The sequence below is a fragment of the Urocitellus parryii genome, chromosome 8 (assembly GCF_045843805.1).
Source record: "Urocitellus parryii isolate mUroPar1 chromosome 8, mUroPar1.hap1, whole genome shotgun sequence".
Lineage (NCBI taxonomy): Eukaryota > Metazoa > Chordata > Mammalia > Rodentia > Sciuridae > Urocitellus > Urocitellus parryii.
Window position 1 is genome coordinate 17,522,748 of NC_135538.1, and position 16,437 is coordinate 17,539,184.

The 16,437-nt window shown below is 43.3% G+C and overlaps 1 protein-coding gene across 3 annotated transcripts in view; it reads right to left on the minus strand.

Annotated features, from left to right (window-relative positions):
* Sash1 (SAM and SH3 domain containing 1) overlaps positions 1-16,437 on the minus strand; it is a 222,383-nt gene that overhangs the window by 6,533 nt on the left and 199,413 nt on the right. For all 3 annotated transcript variants that reach the window (XM_077801791.1, XM_026401955.2, XM_026401956.2), the window contains 7 exons: positions 13,895-13,969; positions 12,336-12,479; positions 10,634-10,769; positions 9,655-9,824; positions 8,655-8,864; positions 7,788-7,938; positions 2,565-2,678 (listed from right to left, as the gene is read on the minus strand). In XM_077801791.1, the coding sequence (XP_077657917.1) occupies positions 2,565-2,678; positions 7,788-7,938; positions 8,655-8,864; positions 9,655-9,824; positions 10,634-10,769; positions 12,336-12,479; positions 13,895-13,969 (1,000 nt within the window). The remainder of the gene's footprint in view (positions 1-2,564; positions 2,679-7,787; positions 7,939-8,654; positions 8,865-9,654; positions 9,825-10,633; positions 10,770-12,335; positions 12,480-13,894; positions 13,970-16,437) is intronic.

The window sequence follows — 16,437 nt, forward strand, 5'->3', positions numbered from 1 at the left end:
CAAAAAAAAAAAACAAACAATTTTTAATCTATGATTTTGCCATCTCCTCATGGAGCAATCTCACCCTCCCAACACATTTAGTGGCAATGAGTAATCAGGCCGTGGGCTGATTTGACTGGGAGGGGAGAGGAAGGGTTGGTTGGTGCCCACTCAAAAAAGGAAATGGCTACTTTGGGGTACATGAAAGACATTCTTTTTTGGAAAAAAAAAATCTCTATCTGTATGCTGCATAGATGAGGAAAGGAAGAGAAGTAAAAGGCCAGGGCTCTGATGTTACAAGTGGCTTGGCCTTTAGTAGCAGGAAGAAAACAGATTCCTTCCATAATTTCAAAGTTTCTACCATGCTCATTCTAATTTCAAACTGCTGATATGAAATGTGTCACATCAAGTATAATTGCACACATTAAGATGGATGGAGAAGAACAGTGGCCTCAATCAGACATTTTATTAATGATCCCATCCTTGTTGATAAGACACAGATCGATACATGGAATATTTTGCACTAGGCAAAGCAGAGACATGGTCAAATTGGCATTTGTCCTCCCTCGCGTATAATTACATGAGGCTTCAAACCCCGTCCACCTGTATGTTCTACGCTGATAAATAACAACACACTAGCCATTTATTTGTAGGTTATTATTTTGTTGTCACATAGAGATCATTAGCTGAGGTTTAGTCCTGAATATATTAACCATGGTCCCATTTTTCATTAACAGAATAATCATCACAGATAAATGGAAAATTCCCTCTTCAGAAAACACATCACATTAAAGTTTAAAAATCAGTTAAAACAGAAACTTAAAACTCCACTTGCGTTAATTTTGGAAATACGTTTTTTCCGTTACCCTAACTTCTATATAAATCCCATTAGATTGGAAAGATCCTTGAATTCACCTTGAGTTCAAAGTTGGTTCATCAGTTTCTTTCATCTAGTTCTTTAGTGGATAAACCTGAATTCTTTGGGGCATGAACATTTCTGCTAGTGATACCTATGAAATCTTTACCCAGTCAGAAAAGTTGCAACTAATTTACTGAGAATTTTTGGCTATGGAAAGATTGTTAACAACAATAACAACAAAACTTTCTGGGTCTACACAAGAATATGACGTTTTCTGCAACAGAGGATGGCTGGTGCTCCGTGGAGTGGGGTTGGGTTCCTTGATGAAGGCTGAGTATTAGGGTACAGAGAGATTCACTATCTTCCCAGATTGACAGAATTCCCTGAGTAGGAGCTTTAAAGGACAAATTTTGAAGTCCTCAAGGTAGTCTAAGACTTGGCATCAGGGTGATGCAAACAAGGCACCCAGGATGCCATGCTAAGGAGTGAACATTCTGAGACAGGCAACTGTAGGCTGGTACTGGGGAATGAGCAGCTCATCAGTTTGACCCCTGAGCACCTACTTGCCTCACTTTAGTCCTGATTTTGGTGCCTACAATGGCTGTCACTATTTTTTACCATGATCCATAGTAAGAACCACACTTTACATTCACCATCCAACACACATGCACACATAATACTAAAACACAAAGAGTACTAGTCACAACACTCACAGTACTTACTAGTGTACTTCTGGAATGCATAATGTACCTTATGGAGTGCATTCTGGTATTTTCTACTCTATTTTGTCTTATAAAACTGCTACACATGACTCACTAATTGACCTTAGAACCCAGTAATGAACTGCAACCTGTAGTTTCCAAAACTTTGCTTTAGCAGGTCCCTCATGAATATCCTAACACATGGAGCTAAAAACCATCAAATCTGGGCATTTTTCACGATGGTCTTCAATAGGTCACGATAGCAGTGTGAATCCTTCACTACTATTTCTAATCTTGCACCAACAGGAATTTGGGGGTCACAACAAGAAACCACAGAACCACTCATGGTGACATCCGCTTACCTGACCCCATTCTAACTAAAGACTCTGCTTCTGTTTGAAACTTCATACTGACTGCTCCCTGAGTGTTAGGGACACCACAAAAAAGACATGTAGCCTTCCTGTCATCCTCTTCCATGGTAACTGCTTCTGGACTGGACTCAGGCTGAGCAGCTGGAGTGTTTAAGAGGTGGCTGCTGGTGTGACCCTGATGTCTACCTGGTACACAGTTTTCCTTGTGGAAAAGTGTTCTTAATACTCACATGTCGGTTGTTGTTACGTAAGGGCTTAGGAGACACACGTTTTAGGTTTTACAGCTGCAGGTATTTTAGGTGAAATTCATGAACCTCTTACAGCAGCCAGAGGAAGACACACAGAGGCCAACTGCAGACTAGCATGGGGAAGTGGCTGGAAATGGAAAGTCGATTTCTAGGTTCATCAGGGTAAAAGAGTCCATCTTTTGGGACTGGGGTCATAGCTCAGTGGTAGAGCGCTTGCCTAGCATGTGCGAGGCACTAGGTTGGATCCTCAGCACCACATAAAAATAAATAAACAAGATAAAGTTATTGTGTCCATCTACAACTAAAAATATTAAAACAGAAAAAAGAATTGATCTTTTGGAGACCACTCTACTTTTGAAATTGGAAACTTTCAAAACAGGTTCCTAGAGGTCTAGGTGGACGTTACCATGTTCCAGATTCTCGCTGCTCTCGTAGCAGCCTGAGTCTCGCGGGGAGCATCCACTCAGGCCCTGGCTGTCCATAAGCAGCTTCTCCTGGGACCCCGACTGGTCACTGTTACCTGGGGAAGGCAAACACATGACAAAGAATCACAAGGGGTGCAAACAGCAGAGGTCCCGATGTCAGGTCCCAGCTTTACCCTGTCACTGCCACGTGATTTTAAGCCTTAGACTTTCGAAGGGGGCAAATTATTTTAAGATACAAATGAATACATTTTTTCTCAAATAAAATATCAATTGCATGAAGACAAATCAGAGCAGGACTTTCGCAGTGCCTTTCGGGTTACCTAACAGAGGTAGACCCAAGGCCCTCGGGGGAGGGGAGCTGCAGGGTGTGGTACTGGCGTGGGGGGAGCACTCCTGGTCCCCTCCAAATGATGGCACCATTGGGGAAGAGCCAAGTAAAGGTGGGATTTGGACATGACCTTTTTAGAGACCTGTAAGGCAGGTACTTCAGGTTACTGACATTACCACCTCTCTGAATTTGGGGCTTATATAAAATTGTCAAATGAAATATCCCATTCTATTATTAGCATCCAGGAGCACTCTTAGCCCTTGTGACATGTGCTGGCTCTTGTATGACCTCAGCAAGATGAAGGTTGGCCAGAGCGGGCAGAGACCCCTCAACTGAGAAAGCTGTTTTGTTTTTGCTGCTTGGGATGAACTAGAGGGTTTCTCTTCTGTTTGGCCTTCTCCTTTGTCTGGGACCAGCATTTTCACTTTCTGGTCACAAAACAGAGATGGGGAACACTCAGGAAACCCTCTGAGGTGGAAAGTGAGCGGAAGATGCTCTTACAGTAGACAAGTGCAAGTTAAGCATCCTTGTTCTGAGGAACCCTTTTAAAGAGAAGCATCATTATTTGTCAATTAGACCTCAGTAAGCCTGGGGCGAGAGGCAAGAGCGGTGGGAGGCAAAGGAAGCATCCGCCTTCTCTGCTTAGGGACCTGTCGAGAGTAATTCCCATGGGAAATCACCTGGGTGCCCAGCTCCCCAGGGGCTTTACCGTGCACCTCCTGGAGAGGGCCCACGGAGCCTTATGTGGGACACTGAGGTTACAGCAGAGCTTCATTGTGGCATGATGCGCAGTGTGTGCTCAGTCCCATAAAACAGAAACCAAGAAAACATTTTCTACATAAAATAGCTAGTTGCAATGACAAATGGCTTTAATTTATTTTCCTTTCTCTTCACCTCCCGCCCTCCTACCCCAACCACATACACCAAGAGAAGAGAAATCAATAAGCCAGAAATATGATGCCTTTTCTCAGGTCATCAAAATAAAAATGCGGGGAGGCAGAGGACTGCCATTCCACACACGTGCCAGCGGTTCCTACTGTCCCCTCGCCACTTCCTGCTTGCATTTCTCACAGGGAAACCTTCTTAGATTAGAACCCCATGTTAAGAGGGCTAATAGTTAAATGATTAATGAAAAAATTAAACAAGTTAGAAGCTCATGAACCAATACGGACCCCCTCCCACGCCCAAAGTCAGGACATTCTGGAGTGATGTCCTCATCACGTGGAATAGCCTGTGGATTTGGAGTGGCCTTTGTTCCAGCCTAGCATGTTATTTAGAAAAATGATACTTGTAAAATGATGGTTTTGAGCTCTCGGCTGCAATGCAGGGAGAGGAATGGGTGTCATCTGTCTCTGGTGGCAACAGTTCAGTGTACCACAGTGGCCAAAGCAGACTCCAGAGTGCTGACCAATGGAAATAAAACAGAAAACATGTTCCCCGCCATTGCATGGGGATGCATGCTGGCTCTGTATTCCGGGGATCCCTGCCTCAGCAGACATATGAGGCTACTTGGAGTTATTGCACAGAGGACAAGGATCCCTCCCCACACCTGAAACCATAGTCCAGGTTACAAAAGCCTGAGGCATACGGCAAGGGGCTGGAGTCACTGTCTTCCTCAGGGAGAAAAAGAACTGGATGGCTCTTCCATGCCCTGCAGAATCACACCCATAATCTTCTCCCTCGCTAACCAGCATTCATGCTGAAGTCAAAAAATGAGAAAGATGAGCTGGAACCCTGCAAATTCTCACCATCAAATAAGAGCAAGGGGCTGAAACCCTGTTTGGGTATGACCTGAAATTGGACCTGACGGGACTCTCCTTGGGCTAAAGTTCTCCCCACCTGAAACCAAATATGCACATACATGCATGCACATGTACATACACCTCTGCAAGAACATGCTAAGGCACTTATGAAATCTTCAAATGTCAAGGATGGTGGGCCACAGGGCATGCATAGTTGTTTGGAGAGCTGATAACTAGAGAAGGGAGAAGAAGAGAAGTGGGATTCTTGGGTAGCAGCAGTTTCAATGGACCTGTAGCATTATTTCTTAAGAAAATAAGGATTGAGGCAATATAACAAAATGTTACTTTTAGGTGAATTCAGGAAGTGCATGTGTATATATCTGTTTAACTTTTCTCTGTACTGCATACTTGAAATAATTCCTAATTAAAATTCTTATGAAAATTATTGTTTTACTGAGCTGTACACTTAAAAATGGTTGATGATAACCTTTATGCAGTATGTGTACTTTACCATAATTTAAAACTTTTTAAAAATTTAAGGGAGCTTTACCAGACACAAGAGAGTATAAGGCAATTAGAGTCTTTCCCAAATGGAACACCATCTGAAGGCTGCCCTTCTGTATGCACTGGTAGACTCTGGACAGCTTTGATTTTCAAGCAGTGCTGAAGTTGTACTGATTGCTCTCGATAGAAGGCTGAGCTAGAAAACTTTCAAGATCCCTACGCATCTTCAAAGATCTCAATACCTTTATCTCTCTAGAGCACAAGAATTTAGTTTGAAAGAAACCTATTATCATGTTCCTCTAAGTTATCAGTTACTTAGAAGGAATACTTCTTAAACATGATGAATTTAACTGCGTTGGAAGTAAAGTCCTGTAACCCCAGGATAAGCCTGAACCCAGCCTCTTGGCATTAATTGGTACCTCTGATCTCTCAGAGCCTTTGGTTCAGAGCCAATAAAAGGAAATTCTACTATATGGTATGAGGGAAATTCCCAAACAACAAAACAACCTTGGTACAAATCTCACGATCTGATTTTAGCTGGGCACAGTGGCACATGCCTGTAATCCCAGCAACTCAGGAGGCTGAGGCAGGAGGATTGCAAGTTCAAGACCAGCCTTAGCAATTTAGCAAGGTCCTAAGCAACTTAGTGAGACCCCATCTCAAAAATAAAAAGTAAAAAGGGCTTGTGACTCAGTGCTTAAGTCCCCCCTGGGTTCAGTTCCCAGTAACCACCCTCCCATTCCCCCCCTCAAAAAAAAAAATCCTAGAACAATGAGTCTGAGCCAATGTGATATGAAAGAAATCAAGCACAGATCCCTGCCTTATACTCAGGATTTAGGGATACAGGAAGTGTAATTAATAGTATCCATAAACCAGCTGTTCTTCATGTACAAGGAAGAGCAAATGAGCTAAGTTATGGAGCAGATGGGGTTTAGGAAAACAGATGGTTTAATATTAACTCCTATTAATATAGCTGGTTGACTATACCAGTCACTGTCCCAGACTCGGCACACAACCTGGCCATCCACCCCAGGGTGTCTCTTGGGAGACTCAAATACTACCAGAGACCTGGTTATAAATTAATATTAAATATAAAATGTAATTTTCTACAAATCTAACCCTGAAGGCTGCTTATTTATTGAGAGTTTGGATGTCTATGCTCCTCTGTGCTATCAGTTAATTTAGAGTGAGCATCTTTTAAAGTGAAGTGAATTAAAATGCACTGACACACTTGCTTCCATGTCTCCTGGGTCTGATACCTCCTCAGCTGACCATGGGATTCCAGAACCCCACTGTGAGTTGAAAATACCATAAGCTGAGAATGGATTGAGAATACCCAACCTGGCGAACCTCCCAGCTTAGCAACGCGGGACACAGCCGTGTTGATTGTTCACCCTCCTGATTGTGGGGCCTACTGGGTGTTGCACTTCATCCACTGCCCCACATCCTAACAGTATCAGACTGCAGATCAGTAGTCTGAGAAAACATCAGGATTCCAACTTTGAAGTACGGTTTCTACTGAATGGATATTACTTTTACATCCTCAGTTGGGGCCATCTGTAACGTACAATTTCTTTTTCCACCATTAACCAGAGTTTTGGTGTGTCTTTTAGCAATAGAAATGCTATTAGCTACTAATATTCCTGAAGCAGAGCCCTTGAAAGAAAATGTATTTGAATTCAATAACGGTAAAGGTTGCTCCCTGGGTGATGAATAATTTCAGGAATGTTTTTGATGTCAGACTGAAGAATAAAGAGCAAGATAAGATGAGGCTAATGGAGCAGGGGATCTGACGCATTCAGATAGACTCCATAAAAGCCACACGCTCACTGAATCCTGTTCACAGGCTGTAAAAATAAGCTGTCATTTATTTAAGTTGGGAATGCTCACACTACGTATTCACTTCAGACAGACATTGCCTCCTTCTTTAATGGAAACTGATGAATTTTACTTAGGCACTAACCACTCTATTCAATAAGAAAGCCATTTGTCACATGCTTTGAGAAATAATCGACCCTTAGCTGAGCAAGAAACTTCCAGTTGGCCAGACATTTTTGTACCCAGGGATCCTAATTACCTACTGAAGTCTGCACAGCACAAGGGTACTGAAGGTGGAGACTACTGGTTTCTTAGAACTGCAAGTTCATTTTCCTAGACACTAGATATAGCACTGTCCTCAAATGTTCCCCAGAAATATGCCAGGAAAGGTATCATGGGTATATTAAGGTTTATTTATTTATTTATCCATTTGGGTATCAGGGAATGAACTCTGGTACTCAACCACCAAGCCACAAGGTTTTAGAGACAGAGTCTCACTGAGTCACTTAATGCCTTGCTATTGCTGAGGCTGGCTTTGAACTCATGATCCCTCCATCTCAGCCTCCCAAGTCGCTGGGATTGCAGGCATTTGCCACCGTGCCTGGCTTATATTAAGTTTTATTATGGGAATATCTGCCCTAGGGAATTTATGTCTTGGAGCTGCTTGGCACAATGTGAAATCAACCTTGGCTCTGGAAAGATCAAGACCCATGAGTGACTTCAGGGATACCGAGAGCTTATGGAAGGTCTGCAGGGGACCAAAGATTGTGGCTGACCTACCAATGGCCACTTCAGTGTCTGGAGAGACTTACTGTCATATTCCTGCAATAGTTCCACAGCTGTCAAGAGGACAGCTCTGTGTTCTGGGTCCCTGATATTTAATTCATCCAAGTCTTCTTCCTCTAGGAGCTTGAAGGTGTCCAAATCTTCATAGCCATTGAACAGGAAAGTGGGCATGTGCTCCTGTGTGACAGAAGGACCAAGGTGAGTCACAGCTTAGCTGCGTGATGCAGGACAACAACTAGCCTCAGACCCCTCAGCTCTTTTCCCATAGTCATTTTTTTATGCTAATCAAAAGAGTGATATCATCTGTAATGTACTGTGCCTGCCAGTTCTTCAGCTTAGTAGGCAGGGGGGATGTTTTCTTAATCATGGGCTAAGATGTACACAGCCGAGGAGGATGAATTCCACTTATTGGCATTATAATTGTGCCCTTGAAATAAACTAATTCCTTTATCACCAACCCACAGTGGAAAAGCCTCCTCCTTCATTCACAGAGATATGAGATCTAATATAGTGAGCCCCAGGAATTTCTCAGGAGTAAGAAGGTTTGCAAGGAAGAAAAAGTCTCCACTGCACAGCCCTCCTCCTAGATGCTGGGAGAATCATGGGAGGGGAGTTGCCTCCAGGCCCCAGGGAGCTAGCTGTGAGCAGGGCACCTAGGTTTTGGCTTACAGCACTTCCAGTAGCAAAAGTTTGATCTAGGACTTATGCTATCACCCCAGCAGAGGTCAAGGGCAACATTTGGATACTGTCAGTGCCTTCTGTGAATGGGTACTTATCATATTAATGGGTGACCCTTGTGGGACAATGTAGACCACCTGACAGTACTCTTTCCTTTATTTGGGAGAAGGAAAAGGCAAGGTGGAGACATGCTACCAGAGTAAGAACTGACTGACCTTCAGGTTGATCCGATCCAGCAGGTCCTCCACGGACTTGGGCTGGGGCGGTCTTCCTTTTCTCCTCCGCCTGGTGGGGCGCTTGGGCTTTTCCTCTTCCTCATTGAGAACATCCACGTAGATGAACTTGAATGTGCCAACTTTGTTGTTCAACAGGCCCATCCAGGTACCCATGGGTGGCTTGCTGATTATATCAATGATATCCCCCTTCTGTGGCCCAGGGAACAAAGATCTTTCCATTAGGAACATTTCTAAGCATGGATCGTGAATCAGTCAGACCTGCCAGTCTTGCAGGTGGGAAAAGACTATGAAGGCAGAACCAGGTCCCACGGGTCACCTTTCTAAGCACGAAACACAGAATGACTGGAAGTTTCCAAGAAGCCAGTAGGAGCACTTGGATGACACATGGGCCCCACCTCACAGCCCTGCTTCCCTACTGCACTGCAGGCCAGCAGGGCCTGGGCTGTCTCCTGGTGCCCTCAGCCAGGCAGCCCTTGGCCCTCAGCTCTCTGAACACCCTCCCATTACCTGCAGTGCTCTTTCTTCTTGGAGAAAGAATTTCCTACCAGTCCTAAGCCAGTGGCAATCCTTGCCCTGTAATCACTTCATATAGTTCATGGAACTCCATCTTTACATCCCACATAAATATCTCTGTTTCCACAGGGCAAGCAGTAATCCATCTTCAGATGGAAAAGCATAGAAAACCAGGGCATGGGGGAGCCATTAGCATTCTAGAGGGCAGCTGGGGACAGTGGACAGAGGACAGGGGCCGGGTAGCAGGTGGGGATAACAGAGTGACTGACACAAGACCCTCTCTGCCTCGACCGCAGGCTGGTTCTCGTTTCATTTTACTACACAGGTGCCCAGGACACCAAGGTGGCCAAGGCATCCTCTGGTCTGCACAGCAACATCCCAGGGGTCAGAGGTATGGAGAAGAGAAAGCTTCTCAACGAGACAGAAGGGCCTGGGCTAGCTGCCCTGTGCCCAGGGAGAGGCCCACCTTGAGCTTGAGTGAATCTGTGTCATAGGGACTGGGGGTGAAGTCAGTATGCACCCGGGCGCGCCCACAGAAGGGGCCCCGGTAGGGTGGCTCCTCATCATCCCCATCTTCTGACTTGACGCTCTCCCTGTTGCTGGTGGAGGAATCGGTGGTGCTGACTGTTTGGCCACCTGGGCAGGAAGAACAGGAAGAGGGAGGGTGAACCCAGATCCCCACGAAGTGAAGCTGAAAGGTCCTCAAGGCTTTGCAGATGCCCAGGAAGAGCGGTCATGTGCTACAGCCTTGGCAGGACCAGAGCAGGAAAGTCCTGAGCTCTCTGGCTGTTCACGTCAAGACCCTAGCTGGACAGCGGGCTCAGGACACATCATCCTCATGGCGGGAATCCAAGTGACCTGGAGACTCCCTGCTGGAGGACACTGAGGTGCTAGAAGCAGGCTTTGCCTTTAACACTGTGACCTCTCATGTGCACAGCACAGTGAATTTTTATCACATTTACAGATGAGGTAACAGAGTGGTCAAGTCACTTACCCCAGGGTAAGAAAGTGGTGGATTTAAAGCTCATCCCTCCCCCTTTACCATCTGGCTAACACCAACCACCCCTGGCCCTGCAGCAGCTGAGCGAGATTTATCAGTGATGTTTCTAATTCTCCTCCCTTCCCCAGCCCTCATTATTTTGTTGCTCATCTTCATGTGCTTTTCTTCCGGCTTATTCCTCTCCTTTCTCTAGATCCTTCCCCTGAGACGCACTGCCGATGTTCCCCAAACAATATTAATCACTCACTCTTCTGCGTCCCTGCTGTACACCTGATATCAAACAAATGACTCCAAACCCAGGTATTTTGCAGGTCTGGCTCTCTAACAGTACCCTAAGGGCAGGGACTTGGTCTTACTTATCATTAACTTGCCTGAACTTGAGGTTCAATCAATGTCTGATGTTTTACTGCCAAGAAAATCACCCACAATTACAAACTGGACTTACTCATCGAGCTCTGCCCACTTAGAGAACTCCGAAGACTTTCTACAGATCCTCCGGCTTTTAGCTTGGGTTTGTCTATGTGCTCAGAGTCTGGCTGTACAGAAGCAGGGGAGCTGGGTGGGCCATCGAGGCCTGAGTCCTGAAATGGTTTCAATAAATACAAGTTTCATGAGTGGACAGGTTTTGTTTTGTAATTCTCAGCAATTTGTCAACTCTTATCAATCAAATCCATTTTTACATTCATACTAGATTCTATGGTTAATATTCTCTTCCTTTTTAACCTATGTTCTTGCACAATTTTAAAGTTGTAAACCTGGTACTATTTAGTAAGCATTCAAAAATTATTTTTCAAGTAAATATTCAGGTATAAATCTATCTTCCACATAGACAAAATATTTAGATAAAGGCTTAGGGACTCAGCATACTCAATAGTCCAGTAACAGATTGGACTTTAAATGTAGGTCGAATATAATCCTCCATTATTGCAGAGTATTATCAGAGGACATTTAATCTATTCTGAAGGGAAAGAGATAGATGGAAATGAAGAAAAGAAAGAAAGAAAAAAAAGCATTCTCCTTGAAAAACAACTAGGCAGATTCTCATATTCCCATTTATACAAATTATTCAAATTGTCTAAGTAGTTAGCAACTTAACACCCAGATATATAGCAAAATATATGGTTTTGGTATTTAACAAAGTTACTACATTCCAAAAATCCCTGGCACTCCCACAGTGAGATCCACGGACACAAACTGAAGATGTACAGGCTCTGAATTCAAGTGGGGGCAGTGGGGGTGGGGATGGGGGCCCACCAATGGGTGCTGAGTAACTCAACAGGAAGATGCTTAGTGTTAAGCTCACTATGTCCACCAGGGGGCAGCAGCTGAGCAAAAATCTCTGTACTTCCAGCTGTTCTTTATTGGGTACACAAAGTGTCATTCCCCACCTATTTCAAGAAATCAGTTCATATACAGATACTTTAACAAGCTGCAGAATGAGTACCACAAAGGTTCCATAGTGGGGGCTGGGGAGGTGCTTGGAAATCCAATGGTCAAAATTGCCTCAAGACCCAGCTCTCCAAGTGTTTTTATTCTTTGAACCATGCAATTAAGACAGACACTGATCACGTTTCTGACAGTGAAAATTTTTATAGAGCTAGGAAGAAAATCAATTCTGGGATCTCTTCATGGCTATAGATAGGCCCAGTTAGTAAAAGCACCCCCCTCCCTTCTTCCCATGGAAGCCTCACATCTATCAAAGTCCCGTAGCCAGGAAGCATTTTCTGAGTTTCCTTTTCCGATTTGCTATGTGTTTCTAGAATAATCTATGCTATATCTGGAAAGTCTGCTGTCCAGGTACACTTTTTGAGGTTGGACTCTGGTGAGAGAAATTTGTGTTCAAGTTTGCAATGCTTATTACACAAAAGAATCATCTCTTCTTTCCGTGGCTGTCTTTCCTCCTCTCTGGAGGCAGAAGGCAGGGCCTGTGTTTCATATTTCCAGCACACTGCACAGTGCATGGACAACCCTAAGTGCTGAATAAATGTTTTATGAATTGAGTGTCTACGTAAACAAAGCGTGGTCCTATGGCAGGTTAGTGTCAAGGAATGCCCACTTAGCACCATTTAGACATCTCAGAGGGCTCATACTCAGCTTTCCCTGTTTTCAGGAAGACCCAAGGGGCTTTCTGCTGGGTGGCCACAGACCTGCTCAGAGACGGAGCTGCTGTATTTTTTAGACATTCTCTTCCTCATTGTTTCTTTCACTGATTTCACTTTTTTCCCAAGAGAGATGCGGGAGGCAGTGGGCGATTTGATGACTTCCTTATACACAAAGTCTCCTTCTTTACCCTGTGAGACAAAACATAAATACTTTCAGTCTTGGAAGATGGAGCCCAGAAACAGGTTTTACTATCCAACCCATTAATATTCTAGCTTTCAGGAAAACACTGGCATTCCCTTTTTTTCTTATGTTAACTCAATGCTGTTATTTATCTTTTCAATTAGAAATTAAGACCTACTAGGAGGCTTTTGTTTAAAATGGGATGTGAGTCACTTTTTATTTTATTAAATCTTAGTACATTCTTCTCTGATTATGATTTTTTTCTATCATTTTAAACACACAGGGGAGCTCCATTTCATCAGTACAGAGGGATTTACATGAACCAATGCCCATGTAATCACAGCAGTGGGGGAGAAGGGAGGGATGATACTATAGGATCATGCTAGGAAAGTGCTAAGGACACAGTAGTAGAAGCTCAGACATGAGAAATGCAACATCTGATCGGAGTTTTGTCACAGATGCTCCGTGTGGTCAATGCCTAGGAGTGCATAAATTTCCTTCCCTGAACAAATGGGATTGTGACCATCTCTCATTCTCTTTTTTTGCATTAGAAAATAAACTTACTCCAAGAAAGAAAAGAAAAATACTTTCTCTCATTTTTAAGAAAGATTGACTACATAAAAATTACTGGCTTATGAATCAATACAATTGGATATCCAAATAAAATAGTTTTATCTTCCAGGAAATTCTCATTCTATATCTCACAGATGGGAATTTTGGCTGATAATTGAGCACAACAAATATAAAGCTGAAATTTTCATTTCATAGTTTCATTGCAATATACGTTAGGGACAAGCAAACTGTAGGTCAAACTTTACAGGACAGAATTTTAATGCCACAGTGATGGCGTGGCCCTAGACCATGACCTACTGCATGTTCATGGAGTGACCTTGGTGACTGAGGTGTTGGGCTTGCTTGGGTGCTAAGAAGACTGGGTTCATTCTAGGGTACCCCACATCAGAAAGACCTAGGCTAAGTCGAGACCTTGGGGGGCCATGCTCTAAGCCACAGTCAGACTGCTCATTAGAAATGCCATCACCTACTGTCAGAACAGTCACGGGCCCCATTGGGTCTCACTACTTGTGTAGTTGTAGTTCTGTGCACCCGCAACTAGTGTAAAGAAAAGGTTTGGGGGTGCAAATGATGGGACCACAGAAGCCAGACTCATCTGGATTTGTTACTTGAGAAAAACGGGAAGCAAAGTCATTTAAGGAACTGAGCCCCTCTCAGGAAAGTCAGGGAGGCCAGAGGGGGGCGTCATCCCCTCTTCCGTGTGGACAGTGCAGTGTCTTGGAAATGGGTGCAGGAGGGCTTCTTTTTAAACATGCTTTGGGATACGGAGCAAAACCCAGGGTCCATTCTCAAACCCATCAACCACATCATGTGAGATCTAACCCTCGGCTTTCCTCTGGTGTCTACTCACCATGGGATCAGTGGCGTTACTGCCCACGTGCAGAGAACGATTTGTCAGGTCAAATCCTCCAAAACTGCAGGTTCTCTGTGAAAAGGAGGGGGCAGGGCAGGATAAACCAGTTATGCTAAGTCAGCTGAGCACCAGCCCACACACGTGCCTTCTGTGGGACATCTCTGAATCACAAATACGGCACGGGATGAAAAGAGGAAACAAGAAATGATGAGGAGAAAAAAAAAAAAACACATGATTCATGTCATAAGAGAACTCCACTTACTTTGCCCTTCACACACCCTTGGCCCCCTGCCTGCACCCAAAGTCTAAATCCCAGAAACATGCAAAAGATAATTGGATTTTTTTTTTTAACAAAAAACTCGCCATAAATTTAGTGCTGTTAGGATTCCCTGATCTCAACATAGAACTTCCCCTTCCAATTCCCTCAACATCAGCTATGAACATCAGTGACAATAAAGGCATGTCACTTAGTGGTCCCGGAAAACCGGTCTTTGCTGGGCTACTGGGAGCAGGCTTTCCTAAAAGGCTTGTTTTAAGTTTAAATGCTGAAAAGGGGAAGAGGGTTATGTTTATGGTAGTCCAAACAGGCCAAAATTACTCATCCAGGCTTCCCTGTCCTAGCCAAAAACGCTGGTAACTTTCCTATCTAACTGCCCAGCTTAATTAATTCTAGCCCCTTTCTCACAGTGGATGAAGCAGAGGCGCACTTGCCCAGAGAGAGATAAGCCCACTTCGGTGAGTGTCTTGGACCACACTCTTTAATTTCAACAGGAAAAATGTTGATTTTATAAAAAAGGGTGAAAACTTTATCATCCTTTTTGTTAGTTTCAAACTTCTTGGAACTGGCTTATATTTCAGTGACTTAGTATTTCCAGAAATTAGGTCAAATTTCTGTTGTTTTTCTAGCAAAAGCCATTCAATAACCACTCCAGCTACACCCATCCCGAAACACACTAATTTTTGTTGTAAGTAATGATTTTTTTAAAATCAGTGAACAATAAAAGCTGAATAGTGGATTTGGGCTCCAATATTTTGTATTACCTGTTTCTTAGAAAACTCTAGTTAACAGCTATTAAATGGAAGAAACGAACAGGAAAGTACAATGCATCTTACAAACATTGCCTATTTAATATAGATATATTTTAGCCATTTAAAATTTACTACACTGAGAAAACAGAAGCATCCTGGGAAGGAAAATGACTTGGTTTTTGAAATTGCACAGAGGAAGACCCAAGTTCTGGTCTGGTCACTTACTTGCTATGTGTCCACAGGTCAACTACTAGAACTCTCCAAGCTTTGAATTCTGCATTTAGTGAAATAATCTTTACATCACATATTTGAAGACCCCTAGCACACTGCCTGGCATGAAGCAGACCCTCTATGAATGCTGGTGTCCCCAGTTACTTCATTATGGCCATGCTGAGCACTTGGTAGCCTTTCCTGACTACTATGATGCTGAAGTTCTGGCTTTGTCAATATCATATCATAAATCATACATAAATCATAAATCATAGCAATATCATAAATATGCAAATGAAGGGCTGGAGCTCCATTCTGGGCCTTACAATCTGAGAGCTCAATTGGAACACCAGAGCATGCCAGGAACAGGTCACAACAAGAGAGGTAGCTGTTGTGGCATAAGGCAGGGTAGAAAGAGCAAGGCATTTGAGGATAACTAACATTCAGGTTGCCACAGAACAGTTTTTCTTCAGCAGAATCATTGCTGATAAAAAAAAAAAATCTACTACCAACTTGCTTTCCAGTGATGTAAATTTAATTTTGTTAAATATTAGTCAACTGATTTCCTTTTCACTCAACTAGACTTCTGTGTAGTTCAAAAAAAGGAGAAAGAACTCTCTGTGCAAAGACAGCCACCAAATCATCCAACTGGGAAGTAGCACGATGATCATTTCTCAAAGCAAATTTTTTAACATTAACTTTCCTTTCTGGTTTATAATGCCACATCAGTTTTCTCATTTTTGCAAAGGCAGCGACTTTACTCAGTTCCTTTCCTGTGACTCAGGGTTTCACAGACACAGTATGGCGCCCAGATGCCTGATTACTTTATGGCTTTTGCACGTCCCTGCTCTAAATGACATTGCCTGCAACTCTGGAGCCCAGCACGTTATTTCTGATGCATATGAAATAACGGACAAAGAATTCATGTGGAAACGATGACTGCAATAAATTAGAAGCTCATTTATGTTTTCTATACACCCGTTGTATGCATTTATGCCTAAAATAAAAAGCTGAAAGAATGGGCTGGTTTGCTTCCCCACCAACTAAAATTCCTCCCAGTGATACGCTGAGATATCTGAAACACTGCTGCTCTTATCAATGGAGAACTGACAAAAATATAACAATAAACATTGCTTGAATGAATCTCCAACTTCTTCTAATAAGATCAAGTAGTCCTTGAAGCAGCCCCCTTCAAAAGAGAAAATGAATTGTAAAGAGAATACAAGAAGAAAAATAAAACCATCTTTGACTTTGGCCATCTAAATAAATTTAAGTGATTTTGTTTGGCTTATAATCTCTAA